Here is a 23,743-nt window from a genome sequence, read left to right as displayed (position 1 = left end):
TCACTTAGAGCATTCATAATGGGCTCCCTAAACCACCTCGATCCTTAGACAAATTTTAGGGAGAAATCGTAAAAATGTAACTCCAACCATGCTCCCTATCCACCTCTTAAAATAGGGAGTCATCTAGGAGCTCTTAAATTTGAGGAGAGAGAAAAGACTCCTAGTGGCTCCCTCTAAAGTATTTAATAGAGAGCTAAAATGTTTTATTGTGGAATGTCTCAAAATATTATGCTCAAAGTTGTTAAATTTTTGTCCAAAATGTTTTATTTGTGTTTCTTGATTTGAATGAAAGTTTGGTATTTCATCCTTTTTTTAGGAATTTTCTTTTAAATTTGGTCATAGCCAACTGCTATTATACCATTTTTAATAATTTGTTACAAACTTGATTTTAACCTATGAATTTGCTTGAATATTAATTTCTCACAGTTAACACAAGTCTTATTGATCAACTCTTATCATTAATTCTGCAATCTACCATATAGGCTAATCACATCATTTTATATTTCTTGAGTTGTAGGTATTGTGCTACAAATTTCAAGTGGAACCAAGTGTTATTCTATTGAGTTGTAGGTATTCTGCTACAAATTTCAAGTGGAACCAAGTGTTATTCTACTAAGATTTGTAGGTGTTGTGACATAAATGGCAATACAGTTTATTTTTGTACTATATCAGCTTACTTCTTCATTGGATTAACTTAGTCTATAAATGGCAATATATGTATCAGTTTTGACCATGGGTGTCTATAGATTTTCTCTGCTTCCGTACAACAAACTTGCGCAAGGTTTGATTCTGTTATGGGTATTTGGTTTGATTTTATTAAATTTTGGATCTTTTGGTTTCATTATGTTATAGGTATTTAATAATTTGTGCAATGACTGAAATTATACTTTTGTCCACCAGGTTCGTACAATGCTTGGCGTATTTAAATTGTGGTTTATGCAATTGATTTTTTTGCCTATTTAATAAATTGTCACGGTTCTAAATTTGTTATCAATTGATTAAATAAACTGAGTTTATACCTTTGTCCATCATATTAATAGAATGCTTGATGTATCTAAATTGTTGTTTGTCATGTTGATTTTTTAACTTAATTATGTGATAATTGTTATTGCCTTCATTCAACAGAAACCACTTCTACAGTAGAGCCAGCAAGAAATAGATCCCTTTTCAACAGACATCAAGGCAGAAAAATCCCATTCCCCCACCAATAGCATATATGTAAAGACGTGTCCAAACTCTTTGAACAAAGAGCAGCTCAACTGTTGATATTTTGATTGCTGCTTGGTTTAATAAAATATGATCAATATTTGAAGATAACAAGCAACATATAAAACATGTTATTTTTTATTTTCTAACTTAAACTTGCTACATATTTTCATAACTTTGTACACATTTCAGACAGTTTTAAAACCCGCAGCATCGCGCGGGCACCTTTGCTAGTTTCTACTAAAAATTATATTTATAGAGTATAGCCAATCGGCTATACTGTTAAAATATTCTATTTATGGAGTATAGCCAATCGGCTATACCGTTAAAATTTATATTTAAATCGTATAGCCGCGAGGCCATACTATTAAATTTTCTATTTATGAAGTATATAGCCGCTCGGCGTTACTTTTAAAATTTCTATTTGAATGAAAGCAAGATGGAAGATCATCTGCAATATTCATGTTAAGCAACACCTTACAGATTTGGATGAAAGCAAGATACATTTAACTTTCACTTAAACGGTAAATCTCATATATGTTTTGAGAAACATCACTCCTGATTAATGTCACACATGATAACTTTATCTACATCTTTGTGCTTTAGTGACTCTCTTGCTGTTGACCCTTCGCCACCTCCCATTATAAATACTGTTTTTGGGCTGAAACCAATTACACAGAAATAAGACACAAAAGGGAAAAAGAAAAAAGAAAAAAGGATTAAGCTAAGCTAAAAATATATTCGCATATGTACTTGTCATGTAGTAAAAGAGCAGGATGAACCAAGCATTCATGGTAAATAAACTCAACTCTTTCAGCACTCTGCAACTTCCCATCGATCACCAGAGCCTAAATACCAACAACAACACAAAAGGAGAGAAAAATATCAGTGACCAATTAATTGATATGTGTGTGTGATTTAGAGTCCTTATTGTGATAGCTAGCCAACCTTTCCAAATCGCTTTGTGTCCAAAAGAACTATGTCTTGGAAATCGCTTGTTGCTGCATGCACACTGAGAGAGAGAGAGAGAGAGAGAGAGAGAGAGAGAGAGAGAGAGAATCAAAACCAGTACTAGTATTGTACAAAATGAACTGATGATTTCTTTTGCATGTTGTGATTTCTCTCGGAATTGATTTGAATTTGATTCACCTTGCAGCAGAAATTCCAATTTGAATACTTGAAGGCGTACGTACCCATTCAAAGCAAAAGACCATTTGAGATCAGCTTCCAGCTGCTCCTCAAACCATTCAGCATGTTGCTGCCGATCAATTCCAATTGGGGGGTTCTGATAATCATCCTCCTCAGGGATTAATTCAAACTCAGAGAATTGGTCCTCTGGAGGCAAAGGAACATAGAAGCGCCTGTGTTCTTCTTCTTCAGGGTTCTTTTTTGCTAGATAGGGATGAACTTGATTCGACATCCAGACTTTACCGCACCATTTCCCTGCCACTACCTTTTTCTGCTTGCCAGATCTCCTCCCATAGACATCAATTCTTGTGGGCGAGCTAGCCGGAGAAGTACGACCAAATGCATTGTATATAACAGAATTGTATGCCATCTGCTTACTGTAAAGATGAGAACGGCTAAGGCTGGCACTGTAGAAGAGATTGATCCCCAACTTTGCAGCCCAGTCCCCATTCCCCGCAGTGGCTTCCTCACTATCCAGAGCTGCTGAATCCTCTTCTCATCTTCCTCGGTGGCATCCCTTAACGTCGTTTCATTCCAGAGATAACTTATTCCCTGTTCTTCTGCCATTAATTTCGCTTCATCCTCTATCCTCGGGTAGTCTGCAAATGTTTTTATTCGTAATCAGAGGAATAATTAGAGGATAAATGATAGGCATAAACGGTATTAGTTACTTAATATTTTGAAAGATCCAAGACAAGAAAAAGAAAAAAAAACAGCTGAAGAACTTCTTGGTGTAAAGAGCACTGTAAACAACAGGTATCCAAGTTTCTCCTTCATGTAATCATTTCATAAAACTAATGGCAAGTTAAAATATTCTATTTATGGAGTATAGCCGCCCGGCTATACTTTCAAAATATTCTATTTATAGTATATAGCAAAGAAACTAGTTTTATATATTTAAAATATTTATAAATAAATTAAAAAGCAAGAAAACCTCTCCCTCCGAACGAAATTTAGTTGGCAAAGGGCTATGCCGGCAAATATTTGCCGGATTAGACCTTTCCCAATGAAATCTACTTGTGCCGACGACATGTCTTCGGGAGAAGTTTTTTTTAAAAATAAATACAAACTTAGTATGTTTAGGTCAATAAATTTTTATTTTATTAATTAAATAATATCTTAGTCTTATTTATTTACTTTTATTAGTAATTAAGTTTTAATTATTATTTCTTTAATGAATAAATAGTATTAAATATTTTAATTAACTTCATAAATTATGTTACTTGATAAATAGTCATTATTTTTTTAAAAAATTTCTTTAACAAAATATTTAAATACTAATTATTCACTAAGTAAATAATAATTAAAACATAACAGCTAATTAAAGTAATTAAAAAAGCGAAATCTAGATTATGCTATTTAAAAGATACAGCCGCGCGCTATACTTTTAAAATATTTTATTTATACTGCGGCTCTCTGTAGTTTTAATATATTCTATTTATATAGTATGGCCGTACGGTTATACCTTTAAAATATTCTATTTATATAGTATAGCCGAACGTATTCGAATTATATTGATTCCACAACCTGAACAAAAACAGCTGTGACTTTGGAAAAACAAAAAATTGAAAGACAGCTGTGAGCATACACTCGTTGCACTTGGATGAGGATTATTTCTGAAAAGGAATGTAATTTTTCTAGGTTCTCGTTTTTAGTTTAATTTTTCTTGGTTCCCCTAACCCAACTTGGAAACAAGTTCTCACTCTTACTAAGTTCATGTCTAACTAACCTAGGGACTTGTTCAACCAGTTTCTTTGGTCCCAGGTTTCCTACATCAAATAGAAGTTGTATAGGAAAAAGAAATCCAAAAGCTTGTAGGAAAAGAATTCCCAAAACGATTGATGATTGATGTGCTCTATATATAGAGTTCGTCAGTCCAGCCTTTTTCTCTCCAAGCTTATATCTATTCCATCGTGTGCTAGTTCAAACATTGGACATCATATGTGAAAACAAAAACACCTACATAATATATAGATTAGCAGAGGATCCGAATCCTATAATTTCGGTCGACGTCTTTCTTAACTTGCTCCAATGGCCTCTCCACCATCTCTTCCTTCGGAAATATGGTTTGATCATATTCTAACGCGAGTTAAATCGCTCGACAGCCTAGGGTTGTGTAGGGTGGTTTCAAAGGACTGGAATCACATCACATACGAGTCAAGGTTCTGGCAATTGTTTTGCAAGAGAAGTGACACAGTGTCTGGGTTTTTAATTCAGAATTTCTACGATTACAAACACTCATCGACGTTTGTGTCTGTCGATAACAAGGCCAACAAGACTTTGAATCTCTCAATACTAAACTTCTTGCCTGCCCCTGTCAAAGTTGAAGCTGTGAGTAGCCAAGGTGGCCTAGTATTTTGTGTGAACCAAAACCATCGTAGAGTACCCGAATATTTTGTGTGCAAGCCTACCACTCTACAATGGGAAACTTTACCCAATCCAAAGACTAGGTACTACACCCAAAGTAACGCCATAGTCGTGTTGAGTTCGAAACCTTTAAGGTACAAGATTATCCGGTTTTCGGAACCCAAATCTCCAGTCAAGTATCAACTACACCAAAACCTTATAAGGTGCGAAGTGTTTGATTCAAACACTTGGGCATGGAAGCAGTTGAAACATGTTAGTTTGCCGTATTCTGTGTGCTTGAGACTCCCCCGGCGGCCTTGTGTAACATCAGGTGGTGCGTGTTATTGGCATCTGACGAGCAACCAAGTGCTTGCTTTTTATTACGAAGACGATAAAGAGAGTTGGGAAATTTTTGATTCACCAGAGCCGATGAGTGATAGTGAGTACTGTGCCATGTACACCAAACTTGTAGAGTACCAAGGTCGTCTTGCCTTGATTTACTCTGAAGAAGAGTTGATGGAGCTATGGGTCATGGAAGATCACGAGAAAAAAGTATGGAAGAGACGCAAACTGATTAGTCTTGATGGGCTTAAACAACTGGTGGGGCATTATCCTTCCCCTGGAGCATATTACAACAGTGATATTGCACTAATGGAAGCGTGGCCCAAAATAATTTTTTACAAATTCCAAGGAAGTTCAAGTAACAAAGTAGTCAAGCTAGAGCATAAACCCGATGAAATTTTCAAGCTGCAGTCTGATTTTGAGATAGTTAATTTGAGGGGTCAATGGAGATGGCGAGATTTTAGCTTCATCTTCTTTCTGTTTGTATTTAGTTTGTTTTGTTATTTTGTGCGCTTTGTTTTAGGTTTATAATTAAATTCTACACTCTCGTAAAAATGAAAAGAAATGCATGATTTATTAGATTTTAAAGGGTTTGATTTTGGCTAATTAATTAATTTCTTCTGTTTTGATTTACTCCTTCAAATCAAGTGGCTGTGTTTTATAAAGAATTGCCCTCAATGATATAGCCAACTTGCGAACCCTACAGCATACATTGACTGGAGGTTTGATGTAGGAGGGAGCCATTGTCAACTTCTGTTCAATTCATTGATTCAACAAATTAATTATATTAACTGGAGGCTCAAGTTTTACACACGTGAGGTAATTGGTTTGCACTAAAAACATATTTAATGTATCGTAATTAGATCGAAGACCTTAACTGCATAGGAAACAGGCTGCGCCATCCCCCACCAACCTATGCAAAATTCTATAGATATCTCACATCTCAAACATGTTGGGTTTATATTTTTTGAAGAATATAAGTAACACATCGGAAATTTGATTAAATAAAATAAATAATGAATAGTTCAACTACTACTATCATCGAGACCTTTTGTATAAAATCCCACACATACTAAATATGTGATTAAGTTGAGAACAATATTGATATTGCTAATAATATACTAAGAGTCCGTCCCTACACAAATTAGTATAGGATTACACAATGAGAAATGCTAGCAACCTTCTCTCTAATCTTCTCCTTTGGACATTCTTCCTTTTTTGTTTGACATGTGTCATTCTTCTTACACTTAAAATAATGTCATTAATATATTATACAAGTTAACTTTTGCTTTCCAAGTTTACCCTTATTAAATGTATTCAATTTATCCAAAACAATTTCACAACTTTCTTACCTTTTTTTTATAAACGTCAATTATTTTTTTAAAGAAAATGTTAGTTTTTTTTTTTAAAAGAGGAAATGTTTTTTTTTTTATAAACACAAAGGACTTTTTTTTTCCTTGTGTTAAAATTAAAAAAAAAAACCCAAACATTTCCTCTTAAAAGCAAATATTTTCTTTATAATAAAAAATTAACGTTAGAAAAAAATTCATAAGATGGTAAAAAAGTTGCGAATTTTTTTTGGATAAATTGAATACATTTAATAAGAGTAAACTTGAAAAGCAAAAGTTAACTTGTATAATATATTAATGACATTGTTTTAAGTGTAAAGAGAATGACACATGTCAAAGAAAAAAGTGAGAAGGTCCAAAGAAAAAGGTTAGAGAGAAGGTTACACAATAAGTTAAGATGACACACTAAAATTTAACGTTGATTAAGGAATCAAAAGATAATACAAAATAAATATAATTAAAGTTCAACATGTCTTGAATTCAACTGACATGACATCGAATCAAGAAAAAAACACCATAAATTTCTCATAAAATTTCTCACTAGTTGGAAGGCACATTTAATATTTTCAATTGCAATACTTGAGGTTGTGGCAAATTAACTTTCATTTATGTATTTGCTTGTTTAATTTTAAATTGTTGAGACAATCGTTCCATGTCAAAGATCACGATAGGGCTATGAATGCGTAGAGAGAGAAAAGGTGGAGGCTATGTCAACTATTAAAATTTATTAGATCAATTTAATAGTTAGTATTTTTTTAAATACGTGTAATATGTTGATGCTAAATGTATAGACTCAATATCCATGAACGATGATGAGTTCCAAACTTCAAAGTAAAGTTGAAGTGAAGGACAACAAAACATACATGCGTGGGCTTTGTACAGGATATGTACTTGCACCACTACCCTCCATTTAGAAAGCTCTGCCACAAAAGTGCCATAATTTACTCATAATTTAAAAGTTCCAGATTTAATTTGGTTGCAACAAGTTGCAGAGCACTAACAATAACAAAAGAAATGTTAATATATTTAACAGGACAGAAATGTTAATCATTTTTTTCTTTTTGTTTTGCCTTTTCAAATATAGTTTCTTTTGTCTTGTTGGGTTGCTGTTGGATTTATTTTCAAAGTACAACTTGTTCTTAAATTTCGCGGCTCTATCAGTCAGTCAACCATTTCCAGCTCCAAAAGAAGTTTATATATTAACTAAATACATTAAAATTTGTGTTCTGAATTTAGCTTCCTGGTTTTCTCAGACTTTGCTCTCTCACAAAATTCACATTATACAGCAGTTGGCTAGAAAATTGCTTCATGCTCTGTCTCTCTCCGGACAACAGAACAAAGATTCTCCAGAGAGTTCATTACTTTCCCGGAAAAGAAGAAAAAAAAAAAAAAAGGTTCAGACTCAAAGGGTATCTTATTCTCTATTTAAATGGGTATCTGAAGCGCTAATCTTCCGCTACAGTAGCAGTGGAAAGTGGCCATGGACGGTGGAAAAGACATGGAGGAGAAGAAAGGAAGAAACGAAGTCGTTTTGCAGATTTCGGTCACCGAAGGACAGACTGGTTTGAATAATGAAACCCGTGACTCGAATCTTGAGCTAACGGAGCTTCAGAGCCTCAGAGTGTCAGATTCTGCTTCTCCTTCTCCAGATATATCAGGGCAAAGTCTCACACCCGGTAAGCCTCCGAAAGTCCCAACCGAACCCGCTTCTCGACGAGCTTCGTTTTCGAGGTCTGCGTTCTCAAAACCCAAGTCGAGATTTGTTGAGCCAGTTCCTCCTGGTGAAATGAAGGTGACTGATGAAAATACCCAGTTGAAGTCAAATGCTAATTCGCCTAATGTGGCATCACCAAGCTCAAAAGCCACAGCCACAACTCCAAGAGACACTCTAAGATCAGCCCCCGTAACCCCACGAACACCATTGATCGAACCGGGTGGCGAGGAAGACGATGATGATGAGGTGTATAAGACTGCCAATCTTAAGGTGCGTGAGAAGTCCGGTAAGAAGAAGTTGAAAAAGTTGGTCTTGATTGAGTTGATTGTATTTGTGTGCGTTGTTGGGTTTTTAATTGCTTGCTTGACTGTTACTAAGTTGGAGCACAAGAAGATTTGGAGTTTGGAACTATGGAAATGGTGTGTTTTGGTGGTGGTTGTCTTGTGTGGCAGATTGGTCACAGAATGGTTGATTAATGTTCTAGTTTTCTTGATTGAAATGAACTTCCTGCTTAAGAAGAAAGTTCTGTACTTTGTTTATGGATTGAAGAGAAGTGTGCAGATTTTTATTTGGTTGGGTTTGATTCTTCTGGCATGGGCTTTATTGTTCGACGGCCACGGGGTGAAGAGGTCAAGGAAAACCTCTAGGATTCTAGGTTATGTTACAAGGGGCCTGGCTTCTTGTCTAATTGGATCAGCCATATGGCTGGCGAAGAATTTGTTTGTGAAATTAGTAGCTTCTTCTTTCCAATGCTCGAGATTCTTTGATCGGATTCAAGAATCAATCTTTCATCAGTATGTTCTCCGCACCCTTTCAGGGCCTCCATTGATGGAGATGGCAGAAAAAGTAGGAAGGACACCAAGTACTGGCCAGTTGAGTTTCAAAAATATGAAGGGCGCGGCGAATAAGGGGATGGAAGGGGCCAAACAAGAGGTGATTGATGTAGAAAAGCTCAAGAAGATGAAGCAAGACAAAGTTTCTGCTTGGACCATGAAAGGGTTGATTAATGTTGTAAGGAGTTCTGGGTTATCTACCATCTCCAACACACTTGAGAGCATTGATGAGGAGGAGGGCGAGCAGACAAATAAAGAGATTACTAGTGAGTGGGAAGCAAAGGCTGTGGCTTATGATATTTTCCTTAATGTAGCCAAGCGTGGCAGCAAGTGAGAATTTCTTTCTTTTTCCAAAAAATTCCTCCAACATTTTGACAACGTGTAGTTTGAACTTTATTTTCTCACTATTTCTTTCTATTAAATGGACTAGGCACATTGAGGAAGATGATCTCCTGCGCTTCATGAAAAAGGAGGAGGTCGACCTTGTACTTCCTCTGTTTGAAGGAGCAGCAGAAAATGGAAAGATCAAGAGAAAAGCTTTGAAGAACTGGCTGGTAACTTCTTTATTTGGTTTTTTTATTTTCTTTTTTGGTCTGAAACTTCTTATTATACTGCCAGAACTAACATTTTATGTACTTCTTGTGATATCCAGTTGGCACACAAAATTATAAGTATTTAAAGCTACCCTTCCATAGGATCTTAATATTATATGTTGTGGACAGTGAATTTCTATTCTTCTGTTGGTCAACAATATAGAATTTTAATTCATGACTCTTAACATTCTTCTTGTTTTCAGGTGAATGTCTACCTTGAACGCAAATCACTGGCACATTCTTTAAATGACACTAAAACAGCAATAGAGGAGCTGAATAGGCTTGCCTCAGGACTTTTGCTTCTTGTGATCCTTATTGTGTGGTTACTTCTGATGGGATTTTTGACAACCAACATACTGGTCTTTATATCATCACAGCTTTTACTGGTGGTGTTTGTGTTTGGTAATACTGCGAAAACTGTGTTTGAAGCCATCATATTCGTCTTTGTGATGCACCCATTTGATGTAGGCGACCGTTGTGTTGTTGATGGAGTACAGGTAACTCCGCAATCCTCATTTTTCAAATAACTTTACTGCTACTAAAACAACTTCACTTGACGCATTGAAACCTGACAGATGATTGTTGAAGAGATGAACATATTGACAACGATCTTCTTGAGATATGACAATGAGAAAATATACTATCCGAATTCAGTACTGGCTTCTAAACCCATCAGCAACTTTTATAGGAGCCCGGAGATGGGTGATTCTGTTGAATTTGCTGTTGATGCTTCTACGACGGTTGACACTATCAATTCTCTAAAAGGCAGAATAAAATCGTATGTTGACTCCAAATTACTCTGCTTCTCAACTATTTATTGGAATTGAATTTGACAGTCTAAAGGCTCTCTCAGCTCAGTAAAACCAACTTATTATTAAGCATGTAGCATCATTTTATAGAATTATAGATAGATTTATACTTATAGCAGCTGTCAGAATTTATTTGAAACTGGTGGTGCTATTGCTCACATTTTCATGACATACAAGATTAGAGTTTAGAATCCTTGGAAACAGATAGGTTCTTGCAATGAACTTAAAAGCTACAAACTACGTTTTTCGCACGGAATCATCAATAAAAGAGGTTATGTTTGGGTGATTCTGCTATCCTACTAAAGAAGAGTTGTTTCTTTGACTGACATATTCCTAACAAGAGTTTATCAAAACAAGCACAGATGTGCAGTTTTATCAATCTATTTTGTATCTTTTGGTAGCTAGCTCCTCTTTCTTTTCTTTTTTTTCTTTTTTTCTCTCTCTTCTCTTTTGGTATGGGAAATGATTTACTTGTGATGTGATCATGCATTGCTGTTAATACTTCAATTTCCTATCTTACGTTCTCTTTATACAAAACATCCACTGGCACGTGCAAACCTCTAATTTGCACACGAGTTGCTGAAAAAGAGATTGAAAATTTCAGGTACTTGGATGGCAAGACTCAGCACTGGCGTCCCACCCATAGCGTGGTGGTTAAGGATATTGAGGACGTGAACAAGATGAAAATGGCACTTTACATTACGCATACCATAAACTTTCAGAACTATGGAGACAAGAGCAGCAGGAGATCAGAATTAGTCTTAGAGCTGAAGAAAATATTTGAAGATCTTGGTATAAAATATCACCTCCTGCCTCAAGAAGTTCACATCCGCTACGTTGGGCCAGCTACTTCAGAACTTCCACCGACATGGCGATGATCTTTTCTTTGTGCAAGAATTTTCTCTGCTGCAAGTACGTTCCTTTCTTCTTTTACGCTAATGACTCATCCATGCTTCCAGTTCTATCTTCATTTTCATGACTGAGGACAAAGATGATTCAATTGATGATCAAACACCTAAAATAAGAAAGCTTTCATAAATGCAAACTGCTTAACATCAATTTCATGTGAATGTGCAAAAAGCTAGGACTCAGAAGGCACCAACACTAGCTGATGGCCTTGAAGCCTTTTAACCTTAGCTCAAATAATAAACACCAATCAGAAACACACACAAAAAATCCAGCAATGTCTGTTGAGCTAATATAACTCTATGTTTGATTAGCAAAGGCAATGAGAAGCATACCTTTCTATGCTTTTGTAGTTCTTTGTCTACATGATTGCATTGATTATCCGGCCTCTACCTTCTTTGCATAATTCTTATAAAAAGATGAAGTATCATGTCATCAACTTGAAATTTTCATCACATTTGCTAGGGCTCAGCGCTAACGAAGAAGACTCTACAAATCTGATTGGAACCAAAAGGAAAATGTTTGGAAGTGTTACAATTCATCTCGAGAAAGTTTTTTGAAATACACTTCTGACAAATTCGTTGCATGAAGAATGCCCAGTGGAAGGAGGAAAAGCCTCAACACTGTGATATTGAGATTTGTGAGAGAGCTGGAAACACGATGTTGTCTTTTTTAAAACTGTTTATACAAATTTTGAGTGAATTCATGTTCATTGCAAAATTGATTGTTTAAATACATATACTCTTATAATTTATTTTTTCCTCCAATGTCTAACATGTACATTGAGCACTTGCCTCAAAATAGAGTTTCAATTGCATTGAATGCCAAAAACGGTGACGTATCGACCCCATAGTTAGATGAGTCTGAACTAAAAAGCCCGTTAGAAATGGATCAATTAATTAAATTGTCTAACTTAGAATATAATGGGCAAAACTTTGCGATGGCCCAATTAAACACACAAACATAATTTTTCAATGTGGAAAAAATAATAATTTAAATAATAATCTATAAATATTTTTTTAAAAACCCCACTTTTGTAGGCTTTGATGCGCTTATTAGACAATTCGAATGTGAAGGACGTCTACAAATTTCAGTGTGGATGGTGATTGGGCCAATAAGATAACCTTATCCACCAATCACAATTGAGAGGCTGCCACGTAGGACAAAGATAAATGACAGGGTTTCCACACCTCTCGTTAAGGTTGCTCTTTCCACCACCTCCATGACTATCTGGCCCTCTCTCTCAAAATCTCCCACACCACCAATAACAGCAACAAGAACTCAATCTGACAAAAAAAAAATTCACAGAGAAAAGCAGTAGGTTTTGGAAGAGCAAAATGGCATCAACCACCGCAGTTACAATGGCTATGCCATTGCCCAATGCAAGCCAAAAGAGGATCCAATCCTCCTCAGAGATCTTCTTCAAGCCACTGCCAGTGAGGCCCTCAAGGGCTTTAACACCAGCAGCAGCATCAAGGTCAAGTGGGAGACTTGAAGTCAGGGCTTCCCTCAAGGAGAAGGCGGTTACCGGCCTGACCGCAGCCGCGCTCACGGCCTCAATGGTGATCCCGGAGGTGGCCGAAGCCGCTTCGGGAGTCTCTCCTTCTCTCAAGAACTTCTTGCTCAGCATTGCTGCCGGCGGTGTTGTAGTTGTCGTGATCGTCGGTGCCGTAGTTGGCGTGTCCAATTTCGACCCTGTTAAGAGAGGCTGAGAATTCTGATGCAGACTTATTGTCGATGATTTTTCATCTTACTGTATCTGTTAGGCAATGGTTTATGTTTCTTTTGTAATCGTGTAATATGTGACTCTTCTTCTTCTTCAACTCGTACTTTGGCCGAAAACTGTGAATTATAAGCTTCATTTTTCATTGCAATTTTACATTTTTCATAGAAGAAAATAATAGAGGGCAAAGGAAAATAAAAACGCCATGAACTCAATTCAGAAATTTATATAGTTTCCCGTTGCTACGCCTACGTTTTACAAGGCCCGTGTAAATGGAGTTAAATGCCGATATGCTGGCATCAATTCACAGAACAACAATTTATGTGTGAGCTTGTCCAATACTAAGTGTAAATAATCTCAACACAGCGCAATCTGCTGCGTCTAACTAAAACCGTTAAATCAAACTTGATCATGTTCATTACCTAGAAAACTTCAAAATCATGTCAAGCATGTACTTGCTCTCTGAAGAATAGTTCACCTTATCTGCCTTAACGACCGTGATCTTCACCTTCTGCTCGTCACCGTACGTCTCCTCTTTGATTTTAAGCCTGAAAAGGAATTGGTTAAAGATACTGCTCCGAACTATGTCTCCGAATCTTGAATCATCCTGCTCTTTCAACAAGTACAAGTCTTTTGCTGAGCAACCCAAGATCTCTTCCCCAGATTCCTGGAAAGCCGTTGCCCAAGTCAAACCAGTATTGTCTTGAATTTGGGCTTGAAGCAGATATCTATAATCACACTCCTCAAATTCTTGATCGCACCTGTCACACTGCCACCCTCTGTTTCCTGACCTTGACACTTTTTTGTTACACTGCCTATCTCCAATCATCAATGGGCAAGCTGTGTAACAGAAAGAATCTGTTTTAATGAAAGATATCGTGGCCTTCACAGTGACCCAATCCGGCTTATCTGATCTTCCAAGACCTTCATCCTTGATCTGAGAAACAGTTTTGCGTATCTCATTCTTAATTCCTCCTGGAACAATGTCTTTAGAAATCGACACAGAAGCAGTATCCTTACCCCCTTGATCAAACCACTCTCTCAAGCTATAAGAGTCAGGGATATCTGGGTTTATGAACAGCTGTGTAGAATGAATTGTTCCTACGGACTTCCCACTAAAATCATTAATCTTCCCAGCTTTGACAGCTAAAACTGGAAATAACCCAGAAGCCAACATATCTTCAAGCCTTTGACCTTCCCTGTTGCAGACATCTCCCCAAAGGGTTAGCTCAACACTCTTGCCTGACCAATCCCTTAGATTCACAATTCTTCGCTGAGTTTCCATACCATTCTTCCTCATAATAGGAACAGAAGGGTTGACAGATATCACAATACCAATAATGTCAACGATAGAATTACTATCAACATTCTCAATTTCACTAATATGCCTGAAGGAAAACTTCTGCTCTGGTATAGAACCATCTTCATCAGGGCAGAGCTCCACAGTTGAACTTGCATCCAACGTTATCTCCCAGTCGTTTTTCAGATGGTTGAAATTCTTCTGGGCAGGTTTCAAGCTACCCTTTGAAATCAAGTAAACTCTACCAACCTCAATAGTATCGTAGAAGCGGTCAAGAACAGCATTGAAGCAGGTCACTCGTATTTCCCCTCCTTCAGAGTCAAGGAGATCGAAAGAGAAAACCTTACCATCTCCTCGAGCATTATTATACCGACGGGGATCCCCTTTTGCTGTGACCCTTGCCTTGATAGCCCACCTTCCCTGATAAGGATTCAGAGCATTAATAGGAATGATCCGTGCTGGTGCCTCGTTCTTTACGATTGAGCCATGATTTTTGTACTGTGGAGGTGGCTGGTAAGGAGGTTGGACAGTAGGTCGGAAATTTGCCATATTGTGAACAGAGTTTTCAGAATGAAAAGTAGGTCTGAGATTCGGCCCACGGTTAAGAGAGGTCCCTGAATGAGAAGTAGGTCTGAGACTCTGCACATTGCGTACAGATTCTTGAGAAATCATATAGTTATTGCTATCCCTGACTGAGTGCTCAAAATTGTTATTAGGCAATGCCTTTTGAGCAGCTGAACCAGATTCAACATATGGTTTTGGATCCCCAATAATCTCAGAGTCCAGTATGATAGTTTCCATGTTCAGCACTACAATAATCCTGTACAAAGAGCGGAAAGTCAAAACTCACTGATTTTAAGCTCTCTAGTTACATTAGTTTTTAAGTTATCTTTTTTTCAAAACAAATTTACCTCATCATAGCTTGTGATTCAACCCAAAAAAAAAAGCATCCTAGCTTTATTGCACAGATTATATTCTTTGTTTCTCAAGATAGATGAACATCACGCGCATAATTGCGTACCATTGCTAACTTTGACATATCCACAAGATCAATATAAAATACTGAATTATTGGAGACAAGATGCAAACCGACACCCCAAAAAACCTGAACATATTGTTACATAGAGTGAAACTTTTACTTCTGATACTTAATGTTAGCTCATAAACTGATTTTATCAAAATTTGAAGCGTCAATTCCTTGAAACGCAAATTGTCTCTGATCACTGCTCAAACAACGACAATAATATTCAACTTTGATTAAGACTATACAGCACTCGTTTCGATTCCATAACTTCAATTCAGCTAAGTCCTAAAATCATCAGACACATTTCTAGCTTTTCTAACCACAAGCAATTATCTCATATCAAAACCAAAATCAATCTTAATTAACCAAAAAAGGAAAATGAGAGAGAGAGAGAGAGAGAGAGAGAGAGAGAGAGAGAGAGAGAGAGAGAGAGAGAGAGAGACGGACTTGTGGTTCTGGAAGTAGTTGGAAATGTAATCGGTGAGCTGGATGATGGAACCTTTCTTGACTTGGCTGGTCTTGATTCGGTCGTTGAGCTGCGTAGCGACCATGGCGTGCTGGCACGAAACGGCATCGGAGACTATGAAACGGTACCTCTCCTGCGTGCCGAGGAGCTTAATATCGATTACCTGCACCAATGGCTTCGAGTTCAAGTCGCCGGCTGAGATCGCCGCGATCGCGTTCGGCGTCAGTTGCACCGGCATTCTGAGGAACCCTAGGCGTATGTCAATTTGAGGAGGAAGACGGTGAGGATAGTGACGTAGTTATGAGATAGAACGAAGGGTAGATTTGGAATTAACGAGAGATTGTTGACGGAATGAGAGGGAGTGTAATTGGCGGGGTGTTGCAGGAAATGACCGACCGAGAGAGAAAAGGGATTTTGATTTTCGAATCGGTTTACGAGTTTTATATAGGACGCTCGAACTTTTGAAATTACAGTTATGTCACCGCCCTTCCTTAGCCCTTCAAACAACGGACCCCCCAAAAAAAAAAACTTCTCTCATACTATTCATACAAAGAAGATTAATTGCTCTAAAGTTTGTAATTAAATTTCACTTCTGCTTTACAATTTTGATCTGTAACAATCTTTGATTGATAAGCCATACTAGTATGATAACTATATCACCATCTCACACAATAATTTACGTACATGGAACTCACAATGCATCAACGGTCAGATTTTACTCTATGCGTTTAGAAGACTAACGCTAGCAAAATGTGTAGGGTTTTTCTACTCTTTATGGTACAAACCAAGCTCATGTGTGTATCAAATGCAACTTGCAAATTGTTTGATCAAACCTAGCTTCATTTAAATATGGTAATGTACTAATGATCAGATTTCGCCTATATGCATATGTTCATACTAATGGTCAAATTTCGCCTATATGCATATGTTTGACTAACCATAGAAAAATCCAAAGGCTTTTTTCTCCTCTTCTTGTACAAACCATGCCCATCTATGTGTTGCAAACTGTTCGATCAAATCCAGCTTTACATTAAATTTGGCAAAGTCTGACCTAAAATACTTAATAGTAAGTCGAAGTTAGATGATTTTGGTAGAGTTGATATGGGGTTTGCTCTAACAAACATTTGTTTGCTTCTGGGGTACCAAAAGGAGGGGACTTAATCCAGTGACATAATGGTAAAGCAACGGTAGTTGATTATTTCCTAAAATCCGGAATTTGAGCCAATGGTTTTGTTAAAAAAAACTTCAATTATTAGTTCTGAGTCTACATGCCCAGATCCTTTTATTCTTTATCATTGGTTTTCCTTTCAATAGCACATTAGACCCCCTATTCTTCTGCATTCTTTGTAAGCCCATGCCCATAGACGAACCTTACGTTTTCTCCAGTCAAGACTTGAGTTTCTTTCAGAAGCCTGCATTGCAACAAAAAAAATTTACTTTAGTATAGATAGGGATGATCCATTATCCATAGAGAGTTCATGCAGAAAAGATTGTCAAATTCCAGGCTATATGAACCGATATGTCACGTAATTCTTCTTAATTTGTTATGGAAATTGTAGCATTCCAACTTACGATGTGCAGATCATCTTGTTTACTACAGTGGATGAAACAATGGAAGCACCATCTAAATAGAGGAGATCTCCTCTAATTCTTTCCTGGATTCTGCTGTTGAGTTGTTCAACGTCCAATTTGAGTGGTTCATCTGAAGCCTGTGTGCAGATAGTTAGGCATCAAATGGAACAGAATCAACGTGTTTCGATAGAAAATTCCTCCTCAGTTAATTCTAATTTCATGGTGGTTAATTACTTAATTAGTACTTACCAAAACCCACCCACATGAATCTGCATAAGATGGCACATGAGCTGTGTATGCAATCACATCTGCAGAAAAGCAACCTTTTTCATGCAACAGAGAAACAAGGTACACGAAGTTAACCGAAAGTGAAAGGAAATGCTTACATTTGAACACATGTTTTATAGTGTTGTATATTGAAGTGAAGATATCCTTATGGGAAAGAATTCCTGCCAGACCAGCCTGTTCATCGATAGCGTAGAGCAAGATAGAGAAACAACTTGGAAAAGTTTCAAGAAATTAACCAAAGCTAGCTACCTGATTCATACTAGTTTATTGAATTTACTTGAGTGACAAAGATGCCATTGTCTTTGAGGTGGGGTTTTATGACTTGCTCATAGAAGGGTTTGGTGTAAAGGTCATTGCAAGGCCCTCCCTCTATTGGATCTGGTAGGTCTCCCACAATCACATCAAACTTTTCTTCAGTTTTCTCTAGCTCATCCCTTCAATCACATTAATTACTCTTACATATCAGTTCATTATCAGACCAAGATTGTTTCTGGCATACATCAAGGCTTGCTTAACAACCGAAAATTCTGATCATAATATCTGTCCTAAAGGCTTTCACTTGCGATTGAGAGATTTAACAACAAATTAAAGCAAAGAAAGACAAAATAGCTACTTACTTTGCATCATTGAAAACAATGTGGAGCTTATCGTCACGAAACGCCTCCTGATTTTCTGTCAGATGTTCTCGGCAAAAATCGACAACCATCTGCAATATTCATGTTAAGCAACACCTTCAGATGCCATGCTAAAGAAGGACATTGCTACACAACCAAATAGTAAATTTCCCTAATAGTAGATATACATTTTAACCAACACTGATAAAAATACAGATTTGGATGAAAGCAAGATGGAAGATCATTTTTATTTTTTTGGGTAAAATGGGGGGGTGGTGCGAAACCCCAAACAGCAAGATGGAAGATCATTTAGCTTTCACTTAAATGGTAAATCTCATATATGTTTTGAGAAGCATCACACCCTGTCAATGTCACACATGATAACTTTCTCTACATCTTTGTGCTTTAGTGACTCTCTTGCTGTTGACCCTTCGCCACCTCCCATTATAAATATTGTTTTTGGGCTGAAACCAATTACACAGAAATAAGACACAAAAAGGAAAAAGAAAAAAGGATTAAGCTAAGCTAAAAATATATTCGCATATATACTTGTCATGTAGTAAAAGAGCAGGATGAACCAAGCATTCATGGTAAATAAACTCATCTCTTTCAGCACTCTGCAACTTCCCATCGATCACCAGAGCCTAAATACCAACAACAACAGAAAAGGAGAGAAAAATATCAGTGACCAATTAATTGATATGTGTGTGTGATTTAGAGTCCTTATTGTGATAGCTAGCCAACCTTTCCAAATCGCTTTGTGTCCAAAAGAACTATGTCTTGGAACTCGCTTGTTGCTGCATGCAACACACTGAGAGAGAGAGAGAGAGAGAGAGAGAGAGAGAGAGAGAGAGAATCAAAACCAGTACTAGTATTGTACAAAATGAACTGATGATTTAATTTGCATGTTGTGATTTCTCTCGGAATTGATTTGAATTTGATTCACCTTGCAGCAGAAAAAATCAAAAGATCCATCAAAATGTAAACCCAGTTAGAAGAATTGGTTTTTTCAATTTTTTTTTCATGTTTGAATACTTGAAGGCGTACCCATTCAAAGCAAAAGACCATTTGAGATCAGCTTCCAGCTGCTCCTCAAACCATTCAGCATGTTGCTGCTGATCATTTCCAGTTGGGGGGTTCTGATAATTATCCTCCTCAGGGATTAATTCAAACTCAGAGAAGTGGTCCTCTGGAGGCAAGGGAACATAGAGAACCATGAGAGCAGCACACAGAAATGACAACATTGATGAACACAAGTTACAACACACAGAACAGAGGAGAGGACCAATTTCTGAGTATGTGCTGCAAGAAAAATGTGACAAAGAGGACCAATTTCTAAATGTAAGTGCTGCATTAAAGGCAGCTTTGTTGTTTTATTACTTGCAGGATAAGGTTTTCTGAGTTTGGTCTTACCCTCTTTTTTGTTCTTTCTAAGATGTGCATGTGGATCCCACTTTTGCTTCACCTGAGCTTGGTCTTGCCTGCCCATTTGGTAAACGGTGATGAAGCACTGAGCCCGTTTTGCATGACTAAGAAGTGTAAGCACCACTGCCTAGGTGGAAGCTTGCGTGGAACGCGCCAACCCCTTCAATTAAATACTTGGCTCCTTACATGCAAACAGCATTTCTTCCATACACACACTTACACATGTGTTGAAACTTTTCTTTTCCTATTTTTTAAAGATCATTTTTGTAACGTGTAAGGCTTGCAATGCACGAAACCCAACACCGTCCCTAACGCCCATGATTTTATTTTTATTTTTTTATACAAACAATATTAAAAGAGGAGGAAACTTACAACCTCAAAAGGAGGAGTAAATCACCATATTACCATGCATAAGGTGCTGGACACGACTTTTGCTTACCTATTTAACATTCATGGAAGAATGTGCATAACGCCCAGTCTTTGATTAGAACTTTTAACTTTGAACTGGCAATTGCCGTCTTTCTTTTTCTTCGGAAAGTGAATTGGAAGAATCATATTTCCCATCAATAAAAATCACCGAACCCTTTGTTGTGTTTGAACAACGCGGAGGGAGCTTTGACAAAGAGAAAGACAACGGGGGGCGTAGAGAGGGAAAGAACATAAACAAATCTGAAAATAAAGAAATATTAAACAAAATTGTCTGAGTGCGACACAATTTGAGAAATGCTCTGTCCCATCTTTTGGTACGCAAAATTTTTCATAAGAAAACAATAAAATTAAAACACTCGAGATTGAAGTTACAAAAAATGGATGACTATCTCAGAACATATGTTAAGGACTTAAGCCACAACCAGCGGGACATCAATATCAGTTGCGCCCAGAACAGGTGGTGCCACTACTGCAGCTGCTGCTACTGCCGGCCTGAAATACTCATCCTCCTTCGGTTGGTGGATTGTAACAAGGTCAGGTAAGGGGGTCATGGGGCCTTGCTTGCCCTTGGGATCCCAATCAAGCATAATCTTGACCTTAATACCAAGTACACCCTGTATGCAAATACATGAAGTGATTAGACCATTTATAACAAAGAACCATTTGTACAGAACAAACCGACTCATGAAGCACTATGGAAGGAAGAAACAGGTGACCTGGACAAACCTGTCTAAGGAGAACATGCCTCACAGCAGAATCGATGTATTCATTAACTGGCTGACCAGAAGAAATCATGTACCCATCTTTGAACTTCATGGACTTGGCTCTCTGTGCTCTTAGCTTTCCACTAACAATCACCTGTACCAATAACATATCACCTGTTAATAATGTAACAATAACATATAACATCAAATTCAAAACGGGATAGGAAAACCAGTATCAAAATCTGCTAATGACCAACCAACCTCACAACCCTTGGCCCCACTTTCCATGACAAATCTCAAAACACCATAGCAGGCCCTGAAAGGAACAGTTCATAGTAGATTAGTCATTAAGCATATATTCATATACAAAATTGCATATAAATGGGGTCCATCCATGAATCACAATTTATCATCATCATTGGCAATTGCATTACGTAGAAAAACTGAGAAAACCAATAACCAAGATTATGTATGTAAACACTAGATGACTGTCTGAAACCCAAGGACTAAATAAAAGTAACAATCCATTAGAAAGATGTACCCTCCCTAAGGTTACAACATGAAAACAAGAGCATCTCATGAAGGATTATCTCACAGAGGAAGTAAATAAATTTCGTCATCTTCCGACACAAATTTGGTACGAAAACACCGACATGCTTTGTAGATGACACAAAACTACCATCTCACAAATTGGCAAAACAATACAGCTTATATTTCAAATACAAAATGAGAGTAACACTAGATGAGTGTCTGAAACCCAAGGCCTAAATAACAGCAACAATCCATTAGAAAGATGTACCCTCCCTAAGGTTACAACATGAAAACAAGAGCATCTCATGAGGATTATCTCACAGAGGATGTAAATAAATTTCGTCATCTTCCGACACAAATTTGGTACGAAACCACCAACATGCTTTGTAGATGACATAAAACTACCATCTCACAAATTGGCAAAACAATACAGCTTATATTTCAAATAAAAAGTGCGAGTCAGAAACACCAGGCCAGACTAGCAGTAATGGTCCAATAGAAAGATTTGCCCTCCCTAAGATTGCAACACGAAAACAAAAGCATTTCATTAAGATTATCTCATGGAGGATGTCAAACAATTTTGTCAACTTCCGACACAAATTTGGTACAAAAACACCAATATGCTTTGTAGATGACAGAAAACAACAACTCACAAATAGGTAAAACTATACATCATATATCTCAAATAAAAAATAAATTCTAATACCAAGAAAATGTTCAAGCCGCAGCCAGAAGTTCAAACAGAAACTATTGAATTATATATAACACCTGTAGACCTAACCCAATACAAACAAACCCCATTTGCTCTATAAATGGCTCACTGATGAACAGAGGCTGGTCTATTAGAAACCCAGGCTAAAACACAGTTGTTAACAAGAAAGTATACAGGAAGCCATGTATAAAAATGTACCCTCCTCACGGTTACTGCATGAAAACAATGGCATTTCATGAAGATGATGGCATGGAGTATATATATCAATTTCGTCATCTTCCGACACAAAGTTGGTACGAGAACACCAATATGCTTTGTAGATGACAAAAACCAAATTTGCAAAACAGCACATTTTCCAGATACAGAACAAATAATAACCAACACAAACACTAAATAAGCTCATCCGCAATCTGTCTCAACAGCACGTTGTAGAATTGAAAATAACACTTCTATACAAAAGAATAGATTCATAATTTTAAACCGAAACAATGTATCAGATTGACAACATAGCTCACCAACAAAATCAAAAGCTATAAATATAAAAAAATGAGAGGCCTTTAGTACAATTGTTCATCATTAGATCACTAATAGAAAAAAATAAAATAAAGATAAAATCATATACCTGCGGACAGCGAGGCCTCCAAGAAGCTTGTAACGGAGAGACTCAGCTTGGGCAATAGCGCAAAGCCCTCTATTGTTAACCTTCTCAGCATAAAGCTCAACACTGTTTTCTGGAAACTTAAACCTCTTCTGTACCACTGAGGTTAGCTCCCTAATCCTCCTCCCCTTCTCTCCTATAGTTATTATAAAATGCACACGAGCAATCAATAAATCATCAAAATACATGCCTCAATTAAAAAGGTCACAAAAATAGATTTTTTCAATATAAAATGATAAACCGACCGAGCACGTTCTGGGTACGAGTGGCTCTGATTATGATCTCGGTACGCATCGGTGTGACCCTAACTTCAACGCCAGAGTAGCCATCTTCGGCGAGCTCTCTCGTGAGAACTTCATTCAGCTCGGCGAAGAACACTCCGTCGGCAACGAACTGTAACCAAACATAAAGACGAGAGCTTTAGTTGAACCTGAGATAGAATTTTCTTGTGTTTTCTCTGGAAACAAACAGGGTAGAAGGACTGACCTTTCGCTTCTTGCTCATTTGGGTCGCCATTGTCGCGAATGTGGAAGTTGCAGGTGTGAGATCTGAAATGTGGTGGCGGGAGCTCTGCAAACCCTAGTTTTGTTGGCACCCGGTTTGGGGTTGAGGATACGAGGGGTTTATAAGTATAGGTGGAGATAATCGCACGGTCGATATGTTGTCAGTTTGATGAACGGATGATATTTGCTCTTATATTTTCTTTTTTTTGGCCTTTTTCTTTTTTTTTTTTAAAGAGAAATTTTTTTTTTTTTTTGGTGCCAATTTTAGCCAAGTGCAAGGCTCTAAAAAAAAAAAATGTTGGCCCAAAGGCCCAGAAATTAGCCCAAAATAGGTTTTTGGTGGATACTGTCTTTGTCCATTAAACTTGGGCTGGGCTGTACGGTTTAACTTCGGCCCAAATTGTTTAATTATGCTCGTAGATAATCTGTAAAAAGTTTAAGGCAAATATCTTGGTTCCACCTAATGAGTTCTATGGTGAGGGTACCATATATGGACTAGAGATGTGGA

The 23,743-nt window shown here is 37.3% G+C and overlaps 6 protein-coding genes across 8 annotated transcripts; 3 read left to right on the top strand and 3 right to left on the bottom strand.

Annotated features, from left to right (window-relative positions):
- The first annotated feature begins 4,425 nt into the window (after positions 1 to 4,425).
- Positions 4,426 to 5,613, top strand: LOC117635498. The gene is made up of 2 exons (XM_034369807.1): positions 4,426 to 5,521; positions 5,606 to 5,613. Exons 1-2 carry the CDS (start codon positions 4,426 to 4,428, stop codon positions 5,611 to 5,613), a joined length of 1,104 nt encoding a protein of 367 aa, XP_034225698.1.
- Positions 5,614 to 7,672: 2,059 nt separating this feature from the next.
- LOC117635684 (mechanosensitive ion channel protein 10-like) lies at positions 7,673 to 12,587 on the top strand. Of its 2 annotated transcripts, none has more exons than XM_034370028.1 (6): positions 7,673 to 9,308; positions 9,409 to 9,532; positions 9,775 to 10,068; positions 10,147 to 10,349; positions 10,985 to 11,292; positions 12,327 to 12,587. In XM_034370028.1, the coding sequence occupies exons 1-5, from the start codon at positions 7,912 to 7,914 to the stop codon at positions 11,256 to 11,258; spliced, it is 2,292 nt and encodes a 763-aa protein (XP_034225919.1). In that variant the 5' UTR covers positions 7,673 to 7,911; the 3' UTR covers positions 11,259 to 11,292; positions 12,327 to 12,587. The 2 variants fall into 2 exon arrangements, with proteins under 2 accessions (XP_034225919.1, XP_034225918.1); XM_034370027.1 differs by lacking the exon at positions 12,327 to 12,587 and adding an exon at positions 11,752 to 12,006.
- On the top strand, positions 12,502 to 13,128 carry LOC117635686. Its single transcript, XM_034370030.1, has one exon. It carries the CDS (start codon positions 12,624 to 12,626, stop codon positions 12,996 to 12,998), a length of 375 nt encoding a protein of 124 aa, XP_034225921.1. The 5' UTR covers positions 12,502 to 12,623; the 3' UTR covers positions 12,999 to 13,128.
- A 72-nt stretch (positions 13,129 to 13,200) lies between these two features.
- Positions 13,201 to 16,244, bottom strand: LOC117635685 (replication protein A 70 kDa DNA-binding subunit A). Its single transcript, XM_034370029.1, has 2 exons — positions 15,781 to 16,244; positions 13,201 to 15,129 (listed from the first exon to the last, which is right to left on the bottom strand). Exons 1-2 carry the CDS (start codon positions 16,035 to 16,037, stop codon positions 13,428 to 13,430), a joined length of 1,959 nt encoding a protein of 652 aa, XP_034225920.1. The 5' UTR covers positions 16,038 to 16,244; the 3' UTR covers positions 13,201 to 13,427.
- A 58-nt stretch (positions 16,245 to 16,302) lies between these two features.
- On the bottom strand, positions 16,303 to 19,641 carry LOC117634283 (thermospermine synthase ACAULIS5-like). 2 transcript variants are annotated; one of them, XM_034368319.1, is made up of 10 exons: positions 19,321 to 19,641; positions 19,018 to 19,084; positions 18,823 to 18,917; positions 18,635 to 18,737; positions 18,277 to 18,365; positions 17,937 to 18,093; positions 17,758 to 17,833; positions 17,621 to 17,679; positions 17,372 to 17,508; positions 16,303 to 17,211 (listed from the first exon to the last, which is right to left on the bottom strand). In XM_034368319.1, the coding sequence occupies exons 1-10, from the start codon at positions 19,515 to 19,517 to the stop codon at positions 17,127 to 17,129; spliced, it is 1,065 nt and encodes a 354-aa protein (XP_034224210.1). In that variant the 5' UTR covers positions 19,518 to 19,641; the 3' UTR covers positions 16,303 to 17,126. The 2 variants fall into 2 exon arrangements, with proteins under 2 accessions (XP_034224210.1, XP_034224209.1); XM_034368318.1 differs by having other exon boundaries at positions 17,621 to 17,833; positions 19,321 to 19,560.
- A 713-nt stretch (positions 19,642 to 20,354) lies between these two features.
- On the bottom strand, positions 20,355 to 23,354 carry LOC117634284 (40S ribosomal protein S3-3-like). The gene is made up of 6 exons (XM_034368320.1): positions 23,219 to 23,354; positions 22,978 to 23,125; positions 22,697 to 22,868; positions 21,093 to 21,147; positions 20,854 to 20,985; positions 20,355 to 20,741 (listed from the first exon to the last, which is right to left on the bottom strand). Exons 1-6 carry the CDS (start codon positions 23,246 to 23,248, stop codon positions 20,538 to 20,540), a joined length of 741 nt encoding a protein of 246 aa, XP_034224211.1. The 5' UTR covers positions 23,249 to 23,354; the 3' UTR covers positions 20,355 to 20,537.
- Between the last annotated feature and the right edge of the window lie 389 nt (positions 23,355 to 23,743).

Source organism: Prunus dulcis, chromosome 7 (genome assembly GCF_902201215.1).
Source record: "Prunus dulcis chromosome 7, ALMONDv2, whole genome shotgun sequence".
NCBI lineage: Eukaryota > Viridiplantae > Streptophyta > Magnoliopsida > Rosales > Rosaceae > Prunus > Prunus dulcis.
The sequence above is the reverse complement of the archived record's forward strand: the minus strand, read 5'-3'. Positions and strand labels throughout refer to the sequence as shown.

Bases quoted from the DNA above. Each gene is read 5' to 3' on its own strand.
- LOC117635498 (XM_034369807.1), top strand. From the start codon at position 4,426: ATGGCCTCTCCACCATCTCTTCCTTCGGAAATATGGTTTGATCATATT.
- LOC117635684 (XM_034370028.1), top strand. From the start codon at position 7,912: ATGGACGGTGGAAAAGACATGGAGGAGAAGAAAGGAAGAAACGAAGTC. The intron at 9,533-9,774 runs GTAACTTCTTTA...TCTTGTTTTCAG, and splicing joins AAGCTTTGAAGAACTGGCTG to GTGAATGTCTACCTTGAACG. The intron at 10,350-10,984 runs GTATGTTGACTC...TGAAAATTTCAG, and splicing joins CTAAAAGGCAGAATAAAATC to GTACTTGGATGGCAAGACTC.
- LOC117635686 (XM_034370030.1), top strand. From the start codon at position 12,624: ATGGCATCAACCACCGCAGTTACAATGGCTATGCCATTGCCCAATGCA.
- LOC117635685 (XM_034370029.1), bottom strand. From the start codon at position 16,037: ATGCCGGTGCAACTGACGCCGAACGCGATCGCGGCGATCTCAGCCGGC. The intron at 15,130-15,780 runs GTCCGTCTCTCT...CTCTTTGTACAG, and splicing joins AACTACTTCCAGAACCACAA to GATTATTGTAGTGCTGAACA.
- LOC117634283 (XM_034368318.1), bottom strand. From the start codon at position 19,517: ATGTTGTCATTTCTGTGTGCTGCTCTCATGGTTCTCTATGTTCCCTTG. The intron at 19,085-19,320 runs GTACGCCTTCAA...TCTCTCTCTCAG, and splicing joins TGGTCTTTTGCTTTGAATGG to TGTGTTGCATGCAGCAACAA. The intron at 18,738-18,822 runs GTATATATGCGA...AATTGGTTTCAG, and splicing joins GCTCTTTTACTACATGACAA to CCCAAAAACAATATTTATAA.
- LOC117634284 (XM_034368320.1), bottom strand. From the start codon at position 23,248: ATGGCGACCCAAATGAGCAAGAAGCGAAAG. The intron at 22,869-22,977 runs GTCGGTTTATCA...TAATAACTATAG, and splicing joins TCGTACCCAGAACGTGCTCG to GAGAGAAGGGGAGGAGGATT. The intron at 20,986-21,092 runs GTTGGTTGGTCA...TTATTGGTACAG, and splicing joins GTGGGGCCAAGGGTTGTGAG to GTGATTGTTAGTGGAAAGCT.